We start from the raw sequence: 19,064 nt of genomic DNA on the forward strand, positions 1-19,064 counted from the left end.
ATTCCAGGGTAAAATATCAATGTTTGCTCTGATCAGACACCATGCAAAATTAACGCGATAATGGTTTATTCCTATTTGATTCATTCATTAGAATCAAAATCGTGAACTTTTATTGCTACAGCCTTTCCCACAAGCACCTTAAAACCATGTTATTTGGCATTCCTTCTAATCATTAGAATTATTAATTACAGATTATTGAAGAGGCTAAGAGATCCCTCCACGACGCTCTCTGTGCAGTCCGTAATTTGGTTACCGATGAGAGGATTGTCTACGGTGGTGGTGCAGCTGAAATTTCCTGCGCAATTGCTTGTGCAGAGCAGGCAGATAGCATCAGCTCCCTGGAGCAATATGCCTTCCGTGCATTCGCCGAAGCCCTCGAGGCCATCCCCATGGCCCTCGCTGAGAATTCCGGTCTCTCATCAGTCGATGCTCTGGCTGAGGCCAAAGCCCTCCAGCTCTCGGAAAAGAACTCAGCCCTGGGAATCGACTGCATGAACCGTGGGACATGTGACATGAAGGTTCAGAATGTCATTGAATCTCTCAAGAGTAAAACGCAACAGATTTTCCTAGCCACCCAGCTCGTTAAAATGATCCTCAAGATCGATGACATTCGATCACCGGCTGATCCTTCGGATTACTAATTCATCAGAAAAATTTTCGTTTTTTTTACAAGTCGCTTCATTCACATTTAAACAATTTTTAATCGTTTTTCGTCACAGAAAAGACTACAATCTAATGTGACATGTGAAAATGGTACTCAAACGCTTATTTATAAGGCAAATAAAAAGTTGTATTAATAAAATAACCAATGACTGAGAATTTTTATTTTTTATTAGTATCCTATGATAACCCAATATCTATTGGATTTTTTTTTTTCATGATTATTACGATATCAATTGTTGAAATGACGATTATGACAATGAACTAATCGATCATCTTCACAAATGCACCATATGACCTTGAAAAGTGATGACTAATGTTGTCAAAATAATTTTATCATAGCCATTTAAGAACAAAGGAGGAAAACAATTAACACATATTATCCGTGACAACAATTCATTAATTTATTTTTCATGTTTGGCGATGAACAAAGAATTTCTTTTACATCCAGGGAATGTCACAGTAATTACCTCAGTGCATCGTTGAAAATAAACTACCAGGCAACTATGAAAAGCCAGGAGAGCAGGTAAATGCAAATGATACATTGATCTTTTAAATCATATGGGTTATATTATGTATAATTGTAAATGGCACAACATTCGGTTCATTCTCATTGATTTATACACTCTCAGTTGATAACATTAACATCATAAATCTCTCTTACGATCCAACATCTTATAATTTCGATTATATTTATTGATCTGGCCACAATCGTTCTTGTATAATGTAACAAAATAATTCCATCTCCAGTGGCCAATTTTAAACATTGCACGATAACAATTTTTCACTCGATGAGTTTTTCATCCCACTGATTCTATTGTACAATTAATTAATTACACACGATGTAATTAATTGATTCTCCCATCACGTGAATAGGCATCTCCTGAGGCAAACTAGTCCTAAGGGAGTTACCGCGTTGCATGAAAATGGAGAAAAAAAAATACAAATATTGATTGCATAATGGAATGTGCATCGCTACATCATCTATATAATGCAATGCCGACGACTAATCACCTAATTCACCACAATAGCTCATTATCTCCGCAATTGGTCGCTCAATTTATTGTTTTCACGATTTATAAACTATACAAATCGCACTTAATATCGCTTAATCACATTGATTCTACTCCACTCTTTACTTTAACTAAAAACAAAATCACCTACAGATAGAAAAGAACAACAGAAAAAGAAACAATTCTGTTTATAATTATCGCCATTCGATTAATAATTAAGGTAATAAATAAATTTTAAGAAACGCAAGACTGTACAAAAAATGGGCAATTGATTATCGGGTACTTTGGAATACTTTAGGTTTGCTTCATTACTGATTAGACAAAGAAAAATAATTTAATCCATCTAGACCTTCTTGAGCATCGGTAGATTGAGAACCTCGGGCACTTCGATGTCTTCCAGTCGAATATTTGCTGGATTGAACGGGAATCTCACGGGATATGAGAACTTTAGGTCCATCAGCAGTTGTTCGTTGTTCTCCTTCCTGAGTTCCAGCTTGGCCTGCACCTTCTTGATGAAACTAACAGGAACCCTCGTCTCAAAATCATCAGCAGGAGTGTAAAGATTGAGAATCTTGACAATCTGATTAGCCGACAATTTATTACACATCTCGCAGACAGAATTAACATCCTCATCAGTTTTTCGAGCTTGAAGGAGTTGTGCAGCTTGGATAATGGGTTGCAGAGCCTCAGCAGCAGTGGGTAGATTCTGATCCCGGGCCCACTGCTCAAGATGACTCATGTTGTACCTGATTTGCATTCCTTTGGTCCAATGGCACAACTCATTTCTCAGTAGGAGATTATTGAGGGCACTGGCACACATGAAGTAGAACAACTGTTTGAACAGTTGACCAATAATTTCAGGATCGATTCCATGGTACTGCAGAGCCTTGTGGACAGCTGAGAGCTCATCCAGGAGTTTGTCCAATTTTTTCTGCGTTGATTCTGGCTCCTCTCCCATGGAGCATGATCTTGCCAGTCCTCGTTTGTTAGAGTCGAGGCCAGTGATGGCTTCATGCTCCAACAATGCAGGTACTGTTAACGCCTGAATTCTCTCCTTGAGGAGTGTCATGATGTTGTTAAATATCCACAGAGCCACATTGCTCAATACAACTCTGTATTCACTGAGATCAAAATTACGTAGACACTGGGCATTCTGTCTAGGTGTATTTTCAATCTGAAAAGGCTTGTCACCAGAGTACTGCTTCATATTATGCAGTAATCTCAGTGTATTGCTCAACCAGAGTACTGAAGAGTCAAAGTCCTCTCTCTTCTTTATCACTTTTTTCACAGCATTGAGGTAACCAGTGAGCAGTGTTCTTACTTTGTCGTCGTCATTTATGCAGTCGGTGTGACGTATGCACATGAAGAGAATGTAGGCAGGAAGTCCAGGGAGAAGGGTAACAGCTACTTTTGGTTTTAATTCAATTACGAGATGACGAATTACTATTGTAATGTCTTCCTTCTTGAACTCGAACATTCCCTCGTAGTCGCGTTCCTTCTTACGAATTGCTGGCATTATTGCACCGTTGGAGGTGGAGGATTGTGTGGTGACTGTTGATTGATCCGTGGGAACTTCCACGCTGTCTGACACTGTATAAAGAAAGATTGAATTAGTTTAGAGACAGAGACAGCAGTGAAAAGATGAGATACTTTCCGTGAGACTTTCGTTTTGTTATGAATGGTTACGAATTTCAGGAGAAAAACGCAGTTCGGAAACAATTTTAAAATAGAATGCATTGTCTGAACAATTAAAATCCTTTTGAAATAGAATTCTTTAAATATTTAATAGCCTCGATAAACATTCTTAAACAAACTGGGCATTCTGTTTGTTGATGACATTTTAAACGAGGTGTAAAATGTCAGCTTTCTCCGACTCTTTTCTACTGTATTCGCACATTAGTAATAAATTGGCCATATAATTAATATTGTAAGGATTCCCGAACTAAGGATTCGACGAGAAAATGTCAAGAGATCTCTCCTCTCCGTTATGAAATTATCTGTGAGAGGATCTTCGAGAAATTTCGCTCAGTCACCTCCTCTCGCTCGTCTTAATGAAACTATTTGACAGGATCTAAACCTAATGACAATATCACTCTGTAATGAAGGTGATGCATTGATGACGATGATTATTACATCGACTTTACACGTCAGTAAACTCACCGGGTCCCGTAATCATATACGCCCGGGGTTTCGGTGGCTCTGCCAAATCCTTCATATCGTTTCCCTCGTCTTTGATTGCGTAAATTTAAATATTGTAATACCAAACGCGATATCATCTTCAAAAGTTTCTCCGTGCAGTAGTGAAACATGATTTTACCAATTACCGAATTTATCATAGAATGTCCAGAAATTTTTTTTTCTCAATATTACTCAGTCAATGGACTGTTCACAAGGAATTTACTTTACGAATTCATTACGTTTCACGACTCCACTGCTGTTTTACAATTTATTATTTAAAAATCCCTCCCTATTTTTCCAAATAAATAATGAAAAATGCATGAAGCTACTTACATCCAGCATCTTTAAGTCGTTTAGCAAGTATTCTACACTTCTTCTTCAATTTATGATTCTCCTCTGCAATTTTATCGTACCTCTCCTGCAGATCCTGGGAAAATAATTTGCAGAGTTGAGTGAAAATTTAATGTTATTCCTCAATTACAGTAATTCAACTTCATTGAATTTAAAAACTCACCAAGTTCTCTGATGTAAGCCGTGCTATTTCATGCTGCATAAATGCCTCAGTCTGTGTCTGCGGTGTTTTACTTAGATTCACTGACAATAATTTCTGCTGCTTCTGTATTTCCTCCTGCAAACGATCAATTTCATTTCTCCACTCGTCCCTCTGTGAGCGCCAGCCTTTTTCCTTTCCCTGCAACTCGTCCTCCAATTGTCGATTTATTTTCTTCTGCGCTTCGAATGCCAGAACCAGTTCACCATCCTCGTTTATTATGTCTACGTCTCTGCCGTAGTTGGAGCCAAGGCTCTTCATTCTTCTTGTGTTATCAGCTAAAACACTGTGGAGTTGAATGCACTCCTCCCTTCGGCGTTCCAGCTCCTCCTGCAGTGCTTCGAATTGTCCTAAAAAACCGAAAAATATGGAGTTGTGATGAGAGAGGAAATTGATTCTTCGAGGAAGAAAAATAATTACCCATCAAGTGCTTTTGAACAGCCGGTGTATCAGCCTCGGCGACTGTTCGTCTCAAGGAATTCAGATCTTTCTTTAATTGAGCATTTTCCATTTCAAGTTCTTCCAACTATGGAAAAAAACAGAATCATGAATTATCGTTATTTCTATTGATAACGGATTAAACTATTCATTATCTAATTGTAAATAATCAAACTAAAATTTAATATAACCTCCACGGAATTTTGATTAAAGTTTGACAATTCACTTTATATTCAAAAGAAGTTAAAAATCCCATGAAACTCACCCTAAACGTATCTTGCGTTCTGGAAGACTCCTCCGGGCTATCTCTCTCCAGATCCTCCACCATTCTCACAAGTCTGCCATTCGCGCTCTCCACATCCTTCAGCTTTTGCTGTAATTTAAGAACCAAGCCGATGTCCACAGGCGGCGGCTGGACAGATCCATTGACTTCAGGCGGTGACTTGACAGGCTGAGCCTCCCCATCCGGTGGGCTGTCGGACCGTCTCTGACTCCAATCAATGGTCTCCACCCTAGAATACGGCGTGGAGGACGATATAGTTGATCTCACCGACCCATATCCAAAGTCAATATTCTGATCATCAGGTGCCAAATCCGTGGAGGCCGCATGTCCCCCGGCACTTCCACTCGACGCATTACTTAGTGATCTCGAGTGTCCAGGAATTTGATGCACGAACTTCCTCTGCATCGCCTCGAACTGCTCCTCAAGCTCCTGATAATCTTTCAAAAGCCTCTGATAAGCCCCCCGATCCTGATCCTGCTCCATCATCAGCAGATCCTTCTCCTGCTCAAGTCTATTCTTGAGATTCTCCTCTGCTCCCCTCTGATTGACCTTCAGCTTCTCATGTGCAAATGACAACTCCCTCCTTAACTTAGCAGACTCCTCAGCCAGCACTTTCTTCTCCTCCTCCTTCTCCTGCAACAATTTCTCCCTTTCCATCAGCAAATCCATCTTCTCATCCCGCTCCCGTTTCATATCACCCTCCATCCTCTCCAGTTCTTTCTCCTTCTCTGACAACAACGAGATCAATCGCTTGTTCTCAGCCTCCACAGCCTTCATCCCCTCTAACTTCGACTTAAGCTCAATGGCTTCACCCTGGAAGACTTTCAGTCCCTTGCTCTCCTCGTTCAACGCCTGAATCTTGTGCTGAAGAGATATTATCTTGTTCTCCAGCCCCTTATTAAGTGTTTTAACATGTTCCACGCTCTTCGCTTCAGCCTTCAACCGCCGGAAGATTTTCCTAGCCAAATACTTTCTCACACAGCACTGGACCACAATAATATCTTTGATTTTCTTCCTGCAAGCCCTTCGAACTAGATAACCTCGGACCAGCCTCTGAATTAATAACGCAGCAGCATTGTCCTTCATCCCTTGGTACTTCCTTCTAGCTAACAACCCTCTAGCATAAGTCTGCAGTTTTATAATAGTTCTCTTTAACCTCTGATATCGTGACCTTGCCAACCACCCGCGTATTGTCTTCTGTATCTTGATAGCAGCTCGGACCCGCCTGATCTCCTGCGCCTTCTTCCTCGCCAAGCACCCTCTCGCTTGCCTCTGGAGCCCCAAAACCGATCTCCTGATCTTCTTGTACCGATTTCTATGGATAAAGCCTCGAACTATCTTCTGAATCATCACACAAGCGTCCCTCTGCTTCTCCCCTCTCAATTTCTCCAGATACGCTACTTGTCCAGCTCTGAACAAAACTTTTGTCTTTCCAAACTTAAATTTATCCTCATCTTTAATGTAGATCTCCAGGATTCTACGGCATGTCTCTTTCAAATCATCTCTGCGAATCTTCTTGAAGGGACAGAGACAGCGATACCGCTGGAAAAATTCTCCATAAGTTCTCTGACTTGGAAAACCAGCTGCTGATATCCTGATTGTTTCCAGAACTCCACAAGCTCGCAGCTGCTGAATCGCGCGGACGGCGTTGTACTCGAAGGACTCTTTCGAGTCATTCGGCTTGATACATCGCACGTAATGAGGAGTTGTAGCATTCAGAGTCGCCATCAACATGTTCAGAGAATCCCGAAACTGAGAACCAACAGTTTTTTTATTCTGTTTCGGATTCACAGGCGCTGCCGGTTTCTGCGTGGAGATTTTCACTTTGGATTGATTGGGAACTGACAGTTTTGGAAAGTCCTCCGTGAACAGCTGCTTCAACAGTTTATTGTCACTTGATCTCAAGACATCTACTTGCTCCTCCATAACAGTGTCTCGATTTTTATCGAGAAATCCTCCCGTTTCATAGGTAACTAAGTCAGCGAAGTGATGGATCAGAAATGCACTGGTTCCAAATCTCGGTTTCTCAAAATGTTTCGATTTATTACATTTTGTATAGAGCTTCTCTGCCCAGGAGTCATCAGAACCCCTCGGCATTCTGCACTCTTCATCCAACAGATCTAAAATTCCTAACTTCGTTTCGATCAGGTCGATGCACGGCTGATTATCGTAGAAATCAATGAACGTCCACTCGATCTCTTCCTTCAGATACTCCTCCTGCTCCAGTTTGAAGACATGCTGATTGAATTGTTGCTGAAGTTTCTCATTCGCGTAATTTATGCAGAACTGTTCGAAGGAATTTATCTCGAAGGTTTCAAAACCGTAAATATCGAGAACCCCAATGAAACAACCAGCTTTTGTCTTTGTTCTCAAGGACTCATTGATCCCATTGACAATGAAGTTGAAGAGTTCAGCGTAAATATGTTTGGCTAAAGCATCTCTCGCGCCAATCGCTTGTTCTGCATTCATGGGCTTGAGGATGACGTCTCTCATCGAAACGATTTTTCTATGACACAGCCATTTCCTCATAGCTTTTGGATCGATGCCCATTAGATCAGCGAGAATCAGCAGATGTTTGTCCTTCGATGATATATCACATGCCTCGGAATCTTCATTCCTTCCGGAGTCATCACGGTTATCGATTTTGTTGATGATCTGGACATTTCCAAGGTGCAGAATTGCCGCGAGAATTCTAAAGACTTCGTCCTGTTGTTTGGCGTCAAAACTCAGACGGGAGAGAGCAGCGAGAGTGTCCTGAAAGCTTGCAGTGTCATCCAGACCGTCTATGGAGAAGCTGTTGCCTTGATTCAGATAATGAAAGTCAGTACCGTTCTCCAGGTGCAAATCCTTCAATCGATTCTGAAAGGTTTTTGATCGAGCCGCATCACAGAGTTGATAGAACACGTGGTAGTTTCTCTCACCATTCGCTTGGAACACAACTCGTGATTTCTCGAGGAGGTACGTTCGTATGCTGGCGCCTGAGATATTGTAGCTCTTATTGAATTGAATTTCAATGAATTTACCAAATCGCGAGGAGTTGTCGTTTCTTGTTGTTTTGGCATTGCCAAAGGCCTCCATCAGCGGTGACGATGCCAAAACTTTTTTCTCAATCTGGGTTTCAGTTGAAGAACCACCAACAGTGGCAAAATATCGCATCGCATATTTTGCGGAAACCGTTTTACCAGCTCCAGACTCACCGGAAACGATGATTGATTGATCGTGGAGTTCCCGTTCGAGTTTTGTATATGCCTCCTCGGCAACAGCGAATATGTGAGGCTCCAAATCGCCCATTGCTTGGCCCCGATATGCCCATATTGTGTCATTTCCGTAAATTGGTAATTCGTCGTATGGATTGAATGCTACGAGGACTATACCGCAGTATGTGTAGATGGAATGACGCTGGAAACGAACCTGGAGATTGTAGAGAACTGCCGGCTCGTGGAGGAAGGAGAGAGACGTGAGATTGTTCTCACCGATGAGGATGTCGGGGTTGCGCAGGGGGGGTAGGTCAGAGTCGGATTTTATGGAAAGGGTGCGCTCTTCGTTGGAGTCTTCTGTACGAACCCGGAGGGTTGCCCCGTCCTTGAATGACTCGAGAAGAACAGCCGCCTCCCATATCTTCTCTGGATGCTGCACCCATACTCTGCTACCCTGTAAAATATTTTGAATTATTAAATATTTTCAATAGTGGGAAACACACGTGGTAATTTTGTATAAATTTTAACTATAAAGAAATATTTTTTCAAACCTTTTAAACCTGTTCATCTTTGAATTTAAAAGTCTTCTAAAATCGAATTTTAAAACATGAGTTAATATGATTTTAACGATATGAGTAATTAACTATCATAAATGTGTCACCCAAATCGTATCATTCTAAATTTGAGTTGCGGAACGTTTGAATGAAATTTTTTAACGATAAAACATCAAATTTATATAATATACGAATGGTTTTCTGAAATTTTGGGGCAACGAGAAACGATAAATATTTTGAATCAAAAATTCGATGTAATTTCAAACTTCAAAGCAACTCAAAGACGCGCGTTCCCTCCGCTCAAAGAGTATTCAGAATGTAATGACGCTAAATTTTCAATTAATTGAAAATCAAAGCGTATATTTATCACAATTTTCTAATTTCTATTAACTTTCATTTAGCATTTGAACTGAAATTTCCAGTTCTCACGTGCATTAATCTCCGAGTACCTCAAGAGAGACTGGTTTCCGAGATAAATGGCGTAAAATAATTTTATAAATAGCAAAGTTCATCGGTTCCAAACAAGTCCTCTAACGTTTCCCTTAAACTAATGCCTAATGTCTTCATAATGTCATGTATAGGTAATCTCTAGAGCGCTCTCCTTTCAATTGCTTTCAATATGTTCTCTAAATCACTGATATCCATTGATGAATATTTTAAGATGAACACAAGCTTCTCTTTATGAACAATTTTGTTAGAAAAAAAAGTTCGTCAAGAAATTCCTCCAAACCCATAAATTTCTGATTTATGCATGAGACAATGTACATGTAAATTCTGACTCCCCTCCTTTCACGCCTTTCTAATAGACAAAATCCTTCCAATATGTTTCCCAAGTCCCTCAATATTCAAGAAACGGAAAACCATTATTCCAATGAAAATTTAAAAGACCATGATGGAACAAGAACTTAAAATAGGAAGGAATTTCCTATATGTAATAACATATCATCAAACCGTCAAAAGGGAAAGGAAATAATTCAACATCTCCACATCGCGACCCGACATAGCGGACAAGAGGCGGGTGGTGTGCCGAGTGGCCGAGGATCAGTAACGGTATATCACAAAACAAAGAAATAAAAAAAAAAAGAAAAAATAAATAAAAGAGGTTCCGCATTCGCGTCGTGCCCCCGCGGCCCGTGAGAGAGAGAGGAAAGCAACCAAATCGGGAGCATGAGAAAATCATGAACCAGATAAACACTGAAATGCAATTTAATTCCCATTCAACACGTAACACCTTTTATCATCGTTGCAATAATTAATAGTTACGCACGGCAGAATCATTTCACGCTCTGATGAAATTTTAAGCGCTTGCTTAAGCCCCCAACGAGTCGAGGTGTTAAAATCAAGTCCATGAACTTCACTCTCTGTCTTATCATTTCTTGTCGTCTTGTTTTTTATTACTGTGTGTAGGATTCGTCATCATTACGTCATGAACATTTCAACAATTATTTTCTTATCGTCTTCAAGGTATATCGAGAACACATTTATCTGACATTTCCATGCTGACACGAGGATACGGTCGATACCAAATATTCCATTGTTAACGATGGATTTTACATAAAAAATGAATTTCAAGAACAGCTGACTGCACTTAGATAAACATTGAGACTATAAGATATTTTTTGGTAAAATTTGCGCTCAATTAGTACTCAATTAGGAGTTTGGTATTATCAAGAATTAATTTAGAAGGTCTTATCACAACTGAATAATGCGAATTAAACGAGCAGAGTAATTAATATGTAGAAAAAGTCCCCTGCAAAGCTCTCCAAAATTATAAATCGTAAAACCAAATTTCTGAAACGTTTTGTAGAACTACGCCACAAGAATTTGCAAGAACTTTTACAGACACTTCAGGCAATTTTCCTTTGCAGTGACGTAATGACCAAGGAATTCATAAAATTTGGTTTGTATTCTGCTGTGATTGCAAAACGATAAGCATTATTAAAATGGCACAACCCGTATTCATTCATTTCCAGATTTTAAACGTCTATGGAAGAATGATGAGCTTTATTGTGACCATTTCTCCTGTATTGTTCCAGATAAAAGGGTAACCGACTGATGTACAACACATACAACAAGTAATCTTATCACAAGTGACGACTCGCCGCAGACTTTTTCACTACTGACACTGACGTCCCAATGCCAAATCACCGCGGAATTTTGTTTCAATGAAAACTCCCTCACAATGCAAAAGAACTGAAAAATCAATCAATGGAGTGTTGCATAACAAGATTAATCCCAACTCGATCAGATCGAAAAAATCAAGAAAGTTCTCACGAGTCAATAAACGACATGTATAATTACGTGAGAATAGATCTCGTAGAGTTGTATTAAGCGGTACAACAAGCGTGAAGAAGCCATGTAGATTGAACTCGCATAAAAGAGCGAAAGCTCATTGTTTTCAAAACGAAGAATATCGAGAAACGAATATTCACCTGTTCAATCGTCTCAATACTTTTTACCCTTGAATAACCATAATCGAATGATTTGTTAAAATGCCATTGATTCCGATTTTGCTTCGGCCTGTAATGGACCCTTGTGGAATGTCTATCGACTGGTGCATGCTATCGACGCCATATGACCTCGGACAACCCCTCCGGGCACGAGGAAACAACCCCACCGAGGACGACGAAGGAAATATTAACGAGTAAATTGACAATGAGAGAATCGAACCTCTATTTCCCCATCACTAATTTCCCCTTTCTTCGAGCATTCTCACATTAGCGAATTCGAGGTGTAATTCAATGTAGGTCAACAATGTTTTACCTTGACGTAAAGCTCCCTCGTTGTCATTGTGTCCCGCGCACCGTGTATCCAGATATGGTAAATACAAAACTAAATACATATGAAATGGAGGAAAACGAAGAAAACTTTGATAAAAAAAAATTATTCACGTTTCTCACGCACAAGCCATAAGTCCGGTTTTTCACCTCTCTCTTTTTATCTCTCCGTTAATACGTTTCACACAAACTCACAAACACTGCACAGGTAAATTTTCGTGAAAAATTCCAAAGCACTAGGATATTTTGACTTGATAGGTTTCATGGTTTCGTTTACATTGCGGGATTTGTTTGGGGCTTTGGTGAGGTGAGTTGACTGATTCGGAGATAAATATAAATAATGGATTTGAGGATTTTATGAGAGGGACTTTATACGTGAACCTCTTAAATCGCCGTACGGTGGCACACAGCTGGCCGCTTCAACTTCTTCGCTGTCGAGAGGCTCAGATTGTGCGCCCAATCCCTTCCACAGTGCGACTGTCCAACCAGCCAATGGCGGCTCGCCGCGGCATTCTTTGAATTGAGAGCAGTTGAGCGCGGGATTGATGGGCGTTAGAGACCATTAGGAATGTGCATTTTGTGTGAGAGATACCCAACGGGTTCATTGTGTTTTTTTGCGTCTCGTAACTTGATTTGGCATTTGAAGGATGCGAAATAATTGACGACCAAAAAATAGTTTCATAGTTTCGTCTATGACTGATTATGACTTAATATTTATTATTTATTGTATACTCGGCAGGGCATAATCTTACAATTTTTGTATACATATATATCTTATAGGTTTTATTTCCTTCAATTTTTATTAATTTTATTCGTCAATATAGTAAAGTGTATAGTCAATTTCTTAAGATAATTGTGGGGGAGCGAAATAGGAACTGTGTTTCACCTGTTTTTGTACTTGTTCTTTGTGTTGATCAATGTGAAAAAATGTTGGTGCTAATTTTCACGTACAAAACAGGCTGCTAGAAGGCACCAAGCCCCGCAATCCCACGAGCTTCCTGATTCGACAGTAGCAAAATCTATTGAAATTTACTATTCCAGTCTGTAAACAAGACCACAATCAAACAACCTAGTTCAATACAATAATTTGCAACAGTTCTAATGCATTATCTACGCGCGGATATCAGTTCAATGTACGTGCATTTTTTTTATTTTCGCCTGTATATAATCATTATCGGCTTCTAACAATAGGCAACCCTTAATACTAGATTCTCATTTATCTCTAAATATTATGTATTAGTCGTTCTACTTGTTCTGCTTTCACTGGGGACGCTCCTTTCAGTTAAAAATACTGATCTACTTGGATTATTTTTCGCCCATTCATTAGTCTACAGAACAAAAAGAAAAACTTACCGTTAAATCGGCAGAAAAAATGGGAAAATAATTCCGTTAATTGGTGATTTTGGGAGAACAGAAAAACTGTTTTTTTTTTCGGAAAGAATTTCTTCAGCTACGGATCTGTTCTCTGTAAATTTTCTCTCAAAATCACGTGTTTCAATTCAACAGTAATATACAACTGAAAAGAATAAATTAATACATCCTGAAATAAAAGAAAAAAAATCAACTAAATAGAAAAATAATTTTCCAACGCGTTTATTTGATATAATATTGGCAAGTTGAATGGCTTACACATTAAGAAAGTGGCAAAAAATAACTGGTAGCAATTTAGTACTTCGAGGAAGACACGTAAAAAACATTGAAACTGAAATGAAAATAGTTGGAGATGAGAAGCGTATGTGTTTGCGCATAGATAAATAGAACAAAGTGTGAAATTATGTACAAGTAGGCTGCTAGCGCAAATGAGAACGGACAAAAATCAAAGTAATAGTCGTGCTAATTCAGCAGTGAAAGAAATAATGATTTCAGTTCTTTCTCGTTCACTGATCGTTCGTGATCATGAAATAAAATTACGAGCCCAACAAAAGTAACACGTAAACGCCCCAGGATATCAAATAAAAACAAATAATGATTGACCTTAAATAACTCTATTATAGTATGACTGATTGGTTAATAAAGAAATGAATAAAACAAATTATTTTCATACTTATTGGAAAAAAAATTATATAATTAAAAAAAATGGCAAAGAAAAAAAAATTAGACGCAACGTAACAAATACTTAATAATGAAGCACCTTAGATATTAAAGTAGTTCTTAAATTTGCGTACAATCCAACGTATTTTTTACAATGTTTTTCAAAATTGTTGGCTATTTTAATCGCTTAGGACACGTTCAATGATCGCCACTTCACAATCACTAATTTTTTCTTTTTGTTCATATCTAAATTCTTCTCTCCAGTATCATTGCACATTCCATATTTCTAATGAGAAAAAAAATGTTTGCTTAACTCTTCTTTCCCAGAGAAAAATTAATTTCCCAAGCACTCTATTCCTTTCGAAAAACAAAACCTCCTTACGCGTCCCTGATTATGTTTCTTTTTTTTCTGTGTAAATATCACGAAATCATGTAAGTTTATCCGCAGATATTACTATAATTTATGTACATACACGTATTATGCGAACAATTATCCCCACTCAAATGAGACATTGGAGCTTATTTATATTTTTTTTTCAGTGCTGTCTCGCACCTGCAAATTTACCCCTCAACATTACAATTAAATTTTTCACATATTACTTTTCTCCAGTCATTCAAACAGTTCTGTCGCACTCGGTTCATAAAAAAAATTGTTCATGTGACTGTAAGTACATTGTATTGCATTGTCGATTTGGAATAATCAGCACTCTGATCACGAAACGAACGAGTGACAATTGGCAGTGAAGGAATTACAATCTTGTATTTATTGGAGTCTTATTGTTGCTTAAATAATAATAAATGAGCGGCATTATTAGTCCATATTGACATTAAATTCACGAGGTATCGGGGATTTGAAAAATTGCATCACTCGATCGTTTCGCAATAGTACACTTCTTAAAATCTATGCAGTGGAAGTAGGTAGAATCTTGCAATATTTTTCTGTAAGTATTAATAAGTAAAAAAAAAATAAACAAGAACAAAAAATGCATAGACATCTGATATTTAATGTTTTTTATATATCCTATGTTAGGGCATTCGTTCAGTGGTTTATTTTACAGTAATTTGGATACGCAAAAAGACTGATGATTATTTATCATTACGGAGGTAGCTATGGCAATATATAATATATTCATATTTTTCTCTTTCTCTTTCATTAACTTCCATCAACCTATTTCTTTTACTTCATTGGTAGGTATGCAAAACTTCATTATAAATTAATGGGAACAATCAAATTGAGACATAATGAAAAAAAAATCTATCAGTATTTATAATATATCACGGCCTGTCTGCTTGAGTTTACCTGAGTTTGTTCGTCCATTTTTAACATTTATGATCAATGCATTCTTCATCATAAATGATTCTGATAAGTACCTGAGACGACGGTTGAAACATTAACGTTATCAACAACAATATGGAGAATCTTCAAAACTCATCGAAATCAACGTTTTATTTATTGTCAAAGTCTAATTCACTGGATGACTCTAAGGAATCTATTGCATAATGAGCAGAATTCCCTCCACATCGATTGATAAAACGTAATATTAACAACTGAACGTACAATAATATATTTAAACTATTGCAATACTGTAATTGGTTGTCTGTTCACTATTTTTAATTGCAAAACAAAATGACTATTGCGGACTATAACGGATTGATAAGATGAGATTGATTGTTCAATAATTTTTCTTCATATTCATCATTTTATCTATTAACGATTCTAGTGACAAAGTCCATTGCGAATTAATAACTATTACAATTATTTGCCACTTCAGTAGAAAATATGAATCTAGTTTTTCATCCATTGTCTGTAAAAATCTGTGTATATATATACCTATACATATATATCTGTTCATTTATTTTCCTTCGTCTATCTGTTTAAAAATGAGTGAAATAAAATCTATTCATTGTTGGAGAATAAAAATGGGGACTTGACTCGAATCTTTGTCACTTTTCAGAAGCAATCAAAGAAATTATCTTATTTCTTTGATCTATTACATGTCGCTTCGTTATGGCTATTAATTATTAAATAAAAACATTCATCATTATTGAGAAAATCATTCAAAATATCACCAAGTCTCTTCTCGCATTCTTTTACTGGGCATTTGTTTAATCTATCTTCACTGATGTGTTGTCCATAACTCGTTTGAAATTTGATATTTTCTGCTTTGTCTCTGACTCAGCCTAAAATTTTTATTTTACGGCGATTGATTACTTCCTTCTGCTTTGAAAGTTACTATGGCACAGAACGATAATTCTTCTAGATATTCATTCAGTTATATTGTTAGTCGTGTATGTTCGGATGTAAAATTCTATTGCTGATAATCGCTACATCCTCGATTAGTTGCATGAAAATTTGTACTTTGGAAATTTTATTTCGTCACTTGTAAAACTTCCGTTAATTTCATCATTTCATTCACATATAAAATAGATAATAGAGAGCTTCAAGGCAAGAATTGGTATCTTTGTACCGATTAGACCTGGATCTTTCGATAATGAAGTATGTTTCATTCATTTCGTTCTTAAATAAGTACCCTAGCCCGCTGTGGAATAAGAGTAGCCTCTCAATCGAAAAGGAAAAACCACTAGCATTGAAAATTTCTTTGTACTAATATTCAATTTTTTTTCATCAAATTTCTTTATAATTTCATTCTAGTCACTAATCGTATTTCGATGTTACCACAAATCGTATACGGATCAACACCAAATTTATTTATCATTCGTATACTTAGCATGATGATTCATCGAACCGAAATGAATTTTAAATAATAGAAAACAATTTAGTCCACAGCCTGGGCTAATTATAATTTTCAATAATGAAATTCACTCGTTCAACTTGTTTTTTAACACGAAAAAAAAAACACATCTCTACGCGTCATTCCCTGTTCGTTATTGATACTATGCTCTTAAAATCTACCATTAGTATACTTGGAGTATTGTATACAACTTATGTCTACCTTTAGACTATGTTTATCCCACCTGTTTTTTTTCTCTTTATTATTCTCTTGTTTAACATCCTCCTGATGTTTTCTCCCAGTCACGCAACACAGACACATTTCGCGTGTATTGCCATTGAATTTAATCGTCCATTCTATTTTGCCAGTTAACATGTTGTTATTCTCTTCCTAAACTCGACGGTGAGCGCGAAAATAATGGTTTATGGCAAGAGTATTCACGTGTTCGCCTGATCCTCCCGATGGACATTTTGTTTCGATAAAAAAAATTTGTTTTTATTAAAATGATTAATAAAAAATGAGTTAACTAAAAATATTTGAGCCACGTAAAAGCCGAACGGGCTGTTAAAATTAAAATCATGAATAATGCATCTGATTAACAGGCTGTGAAGTAGTGACACGTAATAATCAATTCTATGATTTTTCAGTACAGTTCACGCCTTCCTTACACCTAACAAAATTCTGGGGAAAACCCTAATCGGCTTCACGTATTGAATAGAATAAACCTCACTGGTATAAACAATGAATTTATGAAGAAAATACACGTCCCAAATACGCGTGTGCTGTGCTACATCAAAATTCCAACAAATCTAGTTTTTCTTTCTCCTATTCCCTTTCCTCTTACTATTTATCGTTTCACCATTCATGTCTAATAAATGTATTTCTTAACACAGTGGTTTGAAAGGCGAAAATCATGAAAATGAAAGAAAAAAAATGATCAAAAATAAATCCTACGAGTAACTTTCCTCAACAAAATCAGCCCTCATCTCTCACCCTGAGACCCCGTTGTGTATTCTGTCAAAAAAAAATTTAAGTCACGAGGCTTCCAAAAAGGACGGTCCCAAACCCGTTTATCTATCGCCACTCAATAAACGTAAAAACTCCTTTCTCTCGCTCTCTTTCTCTCTCTAATCAACATTGCATCCTCACAATCATCATCATAAACAAAAAAAAACGCTTCTATTATCTATATGTAGTTCCTATGGCTCTATTATGTGCACTGAGGTAGTCGGATGGAATAGTTTTCAGGGACATCTTTAACTATTGTGATAACTCTACCGTCTCATATCGAGACGGTATCAATTTGTCGAAAAAAATTAAACAAGTACTTTACAAATTTGGAGATCTTACTTCCATTAATTTCGCATCAAAACTCAATTGTTCATCGTTAAATTGTGAAAATATAGACTATATATGAGGTAGTGGATGGATTCTGTCAACGTTCCATGTTATAACGCAAATAATGATTTGAGGCATCTTTCGCATTAACAAATTGAAAATTAGACCGCAAATGAAAAATGTAAAATCACCGTTAAAAAGGCAAAACTTAAAATTTACTCAGCCGGTACAGCTTCAGGCTCTTCATTCTCACTGAAGTCATCCTCTTCGCCGTTGGACGATTCTGCCTCCTCCTCATGCTTATCATTGTTGCCAATGCTTCTATCATGGTGCTCAGTTCGATCTTCATGTACAAGTCCAATACTCCGCCCCTCATCCCGCCCAATCATGGGATAATCCTCCATTCCCCTCCCTCCAAATTTTTCATGAGCATTCATCTGTGCCATTTTGGCAGCCTGAACAGCAGCAGCAGCTGCCTGCTCAGGACTCAGACCGAGTGCAGCCAACGGAGAGCTCTCAGCAATCAGTTGTAAATAGGTATCCAGAAGGGCTGATGAACCAAGTGCACTGTTATGATGGCCATGATGCATCGGTAAATGACCACTGGCGTGCATCGGCGCTGTATTGGGCTCACGACTGTGTCCATGCATCATTGATTCAAGTGATTTCGCGGCAACAGCCTTATTGTGGGAGATTTTTGTGATAACCGTGTTATTATTGGGCGTTGGTGAGCCATACCTCAGGCTGAGGGGTAAAGTTAGATCCTCAGGATCATCTCCACCGCAGACAGAGCTGCCGGCTTCTGATGGTGCGCCTCTTGGCATTTCTAATCTCATGTCATTTCTCCTGGGACCCGTGGGACTTGCTCTTGCTTTCAACTCAGCTGGACTTACTTTGACACCTGCTTTTGCCAGCAATCTGGACGCTAAATTGGGATCAAAGGGACTTGGCATTGGTAACACTGGCAAATCCTTTGTGCTTATACCACGGTGCTGACGAGACATGTGCGAGTGAAGGGAATTCCTAGATTTTGCTACTGTACCACACAGTACACATCTGTAGCCAGGGCAGATTGTGTGTTTGTCCTCCAAGTGTGTACGAAGTGTGTGAGCTGAACGGTATATCTTGCCGCATTTTGGACAAGGTCGAGGGTCCGTCGCTCGTACTCGCATCATGTCAATGCCTCGTCTTGCGACTGGAAAATAATTGTTTTTGCTTAGTTAATTTTATATGAAGTTCAAGATTTTAGGATAAAACAGTTGGTGGAACAGAAAGATAAAGCGTTATAGTATATTATGGACTCAACTGGATTT

General features: G+C 38.0%; 3 protein-coding genes across 7 annotated transcripts in view; 1 reads left to right on the top strand and 2 right to left on the bottom strand.

Annotated features, from left to right (window-relative positions):
• The window catches only part of LOC135163717 (T-complex protein 1 subunit epsilon), a 41,172-nt gene extending 40,367 nt beyond the window's left edge, over nucleotides 1-805 (top strand). The window contains exon 9 of the mRNA XM_064123444.1: nucleotides 192-805. Coding sequence (XP_063979514.1) covers nucleotides 192-641 — 450 coding nt within the window. The 3' untranslated portion in view covers nucleotides 642-805. The remainder of the gene's footprint in view (nucleotides 1-191) is intronic.
• Didum (dilute class unconventional myosin) lies at nucleotides 655-12,070 on the bottom strand. 2 transcript variants are annotated; one of them, XM_064123399.1, is made up of 7 exons: nucleotides 11,637-12,070; nucleotides 5,105-8,773; nucleotides 4,822-4,927; nucleotides 4,366-4,751; nucleotides 4,185-4,278; nucleotides 3,834-3,902; nucleotides 655-3,263 (listed from the first exon to the last, which is right to left on the bottom strand). In XM_064123399.1, the coding sequence occupies exons 1-7, from the start codon at nucleotides 11,661-11,663 to the stop codon at nucleotides 2,017-2,019; spliced, it is 5,598 nt and encodes a 1,865-aa protein (XP_063979469.1). In that variant the 5' UTR covers nucleotides 11,664-12,070; the 3' UTR covers nucleotides 655-2,016. The 2 variants fall into 2 exon arrangements, with proteins under 2 accessions (XP_063979469.1, XP_063979470.1); XM_064123400.1 differs by lacking the exon at nucleotides 3,834-3,902 and having other exon boundaries at nucleotides 11,637-12,069.
• Nucleotides 12,071-13,091: 1,021 nt separating this feature from the next.
• The window catches only part of LOC135163715 (protein abrupt-like), a 59,571-nt gene continuing 53,598 nt past the window's right edge, over nucleotides 13,092-19,064 (bottom strand). For all 4 annotated transcript variants that reach the window (XM_064123432.1, XM_064123429.1, XM_064123430.1 and 1 more), the window contains exon 8: nucleotides 13,092-18,946. In XM_064123432.1, coding sequence (XP_063979502.1) covers nucleotides 17,967-18,946 — 980 coding nt within the window. In that variant the 3' untranslated portion in view covers nucleotides 13,092-17,966. The remainder of the gene's footprint in view (nucleotides 18,947-19,064) is intronic.

This window comes from Diachasmimorpha longicaudata, chromosome 6, assembly GCF_034640455.1.
Source record: "Diachasmimorpha longicaudata isolate KC_UGA_2023 chromosome 6, iyDiaLong2, whole genome shotgun sequence".
Classification (NCBI taxonomy): Eukaryota; Metazoa; Arthropoda; class Insecta; order Hymenoptera; family Braconidae; genus Diachasmimorpha; species Diachasmimorpha longicaudata.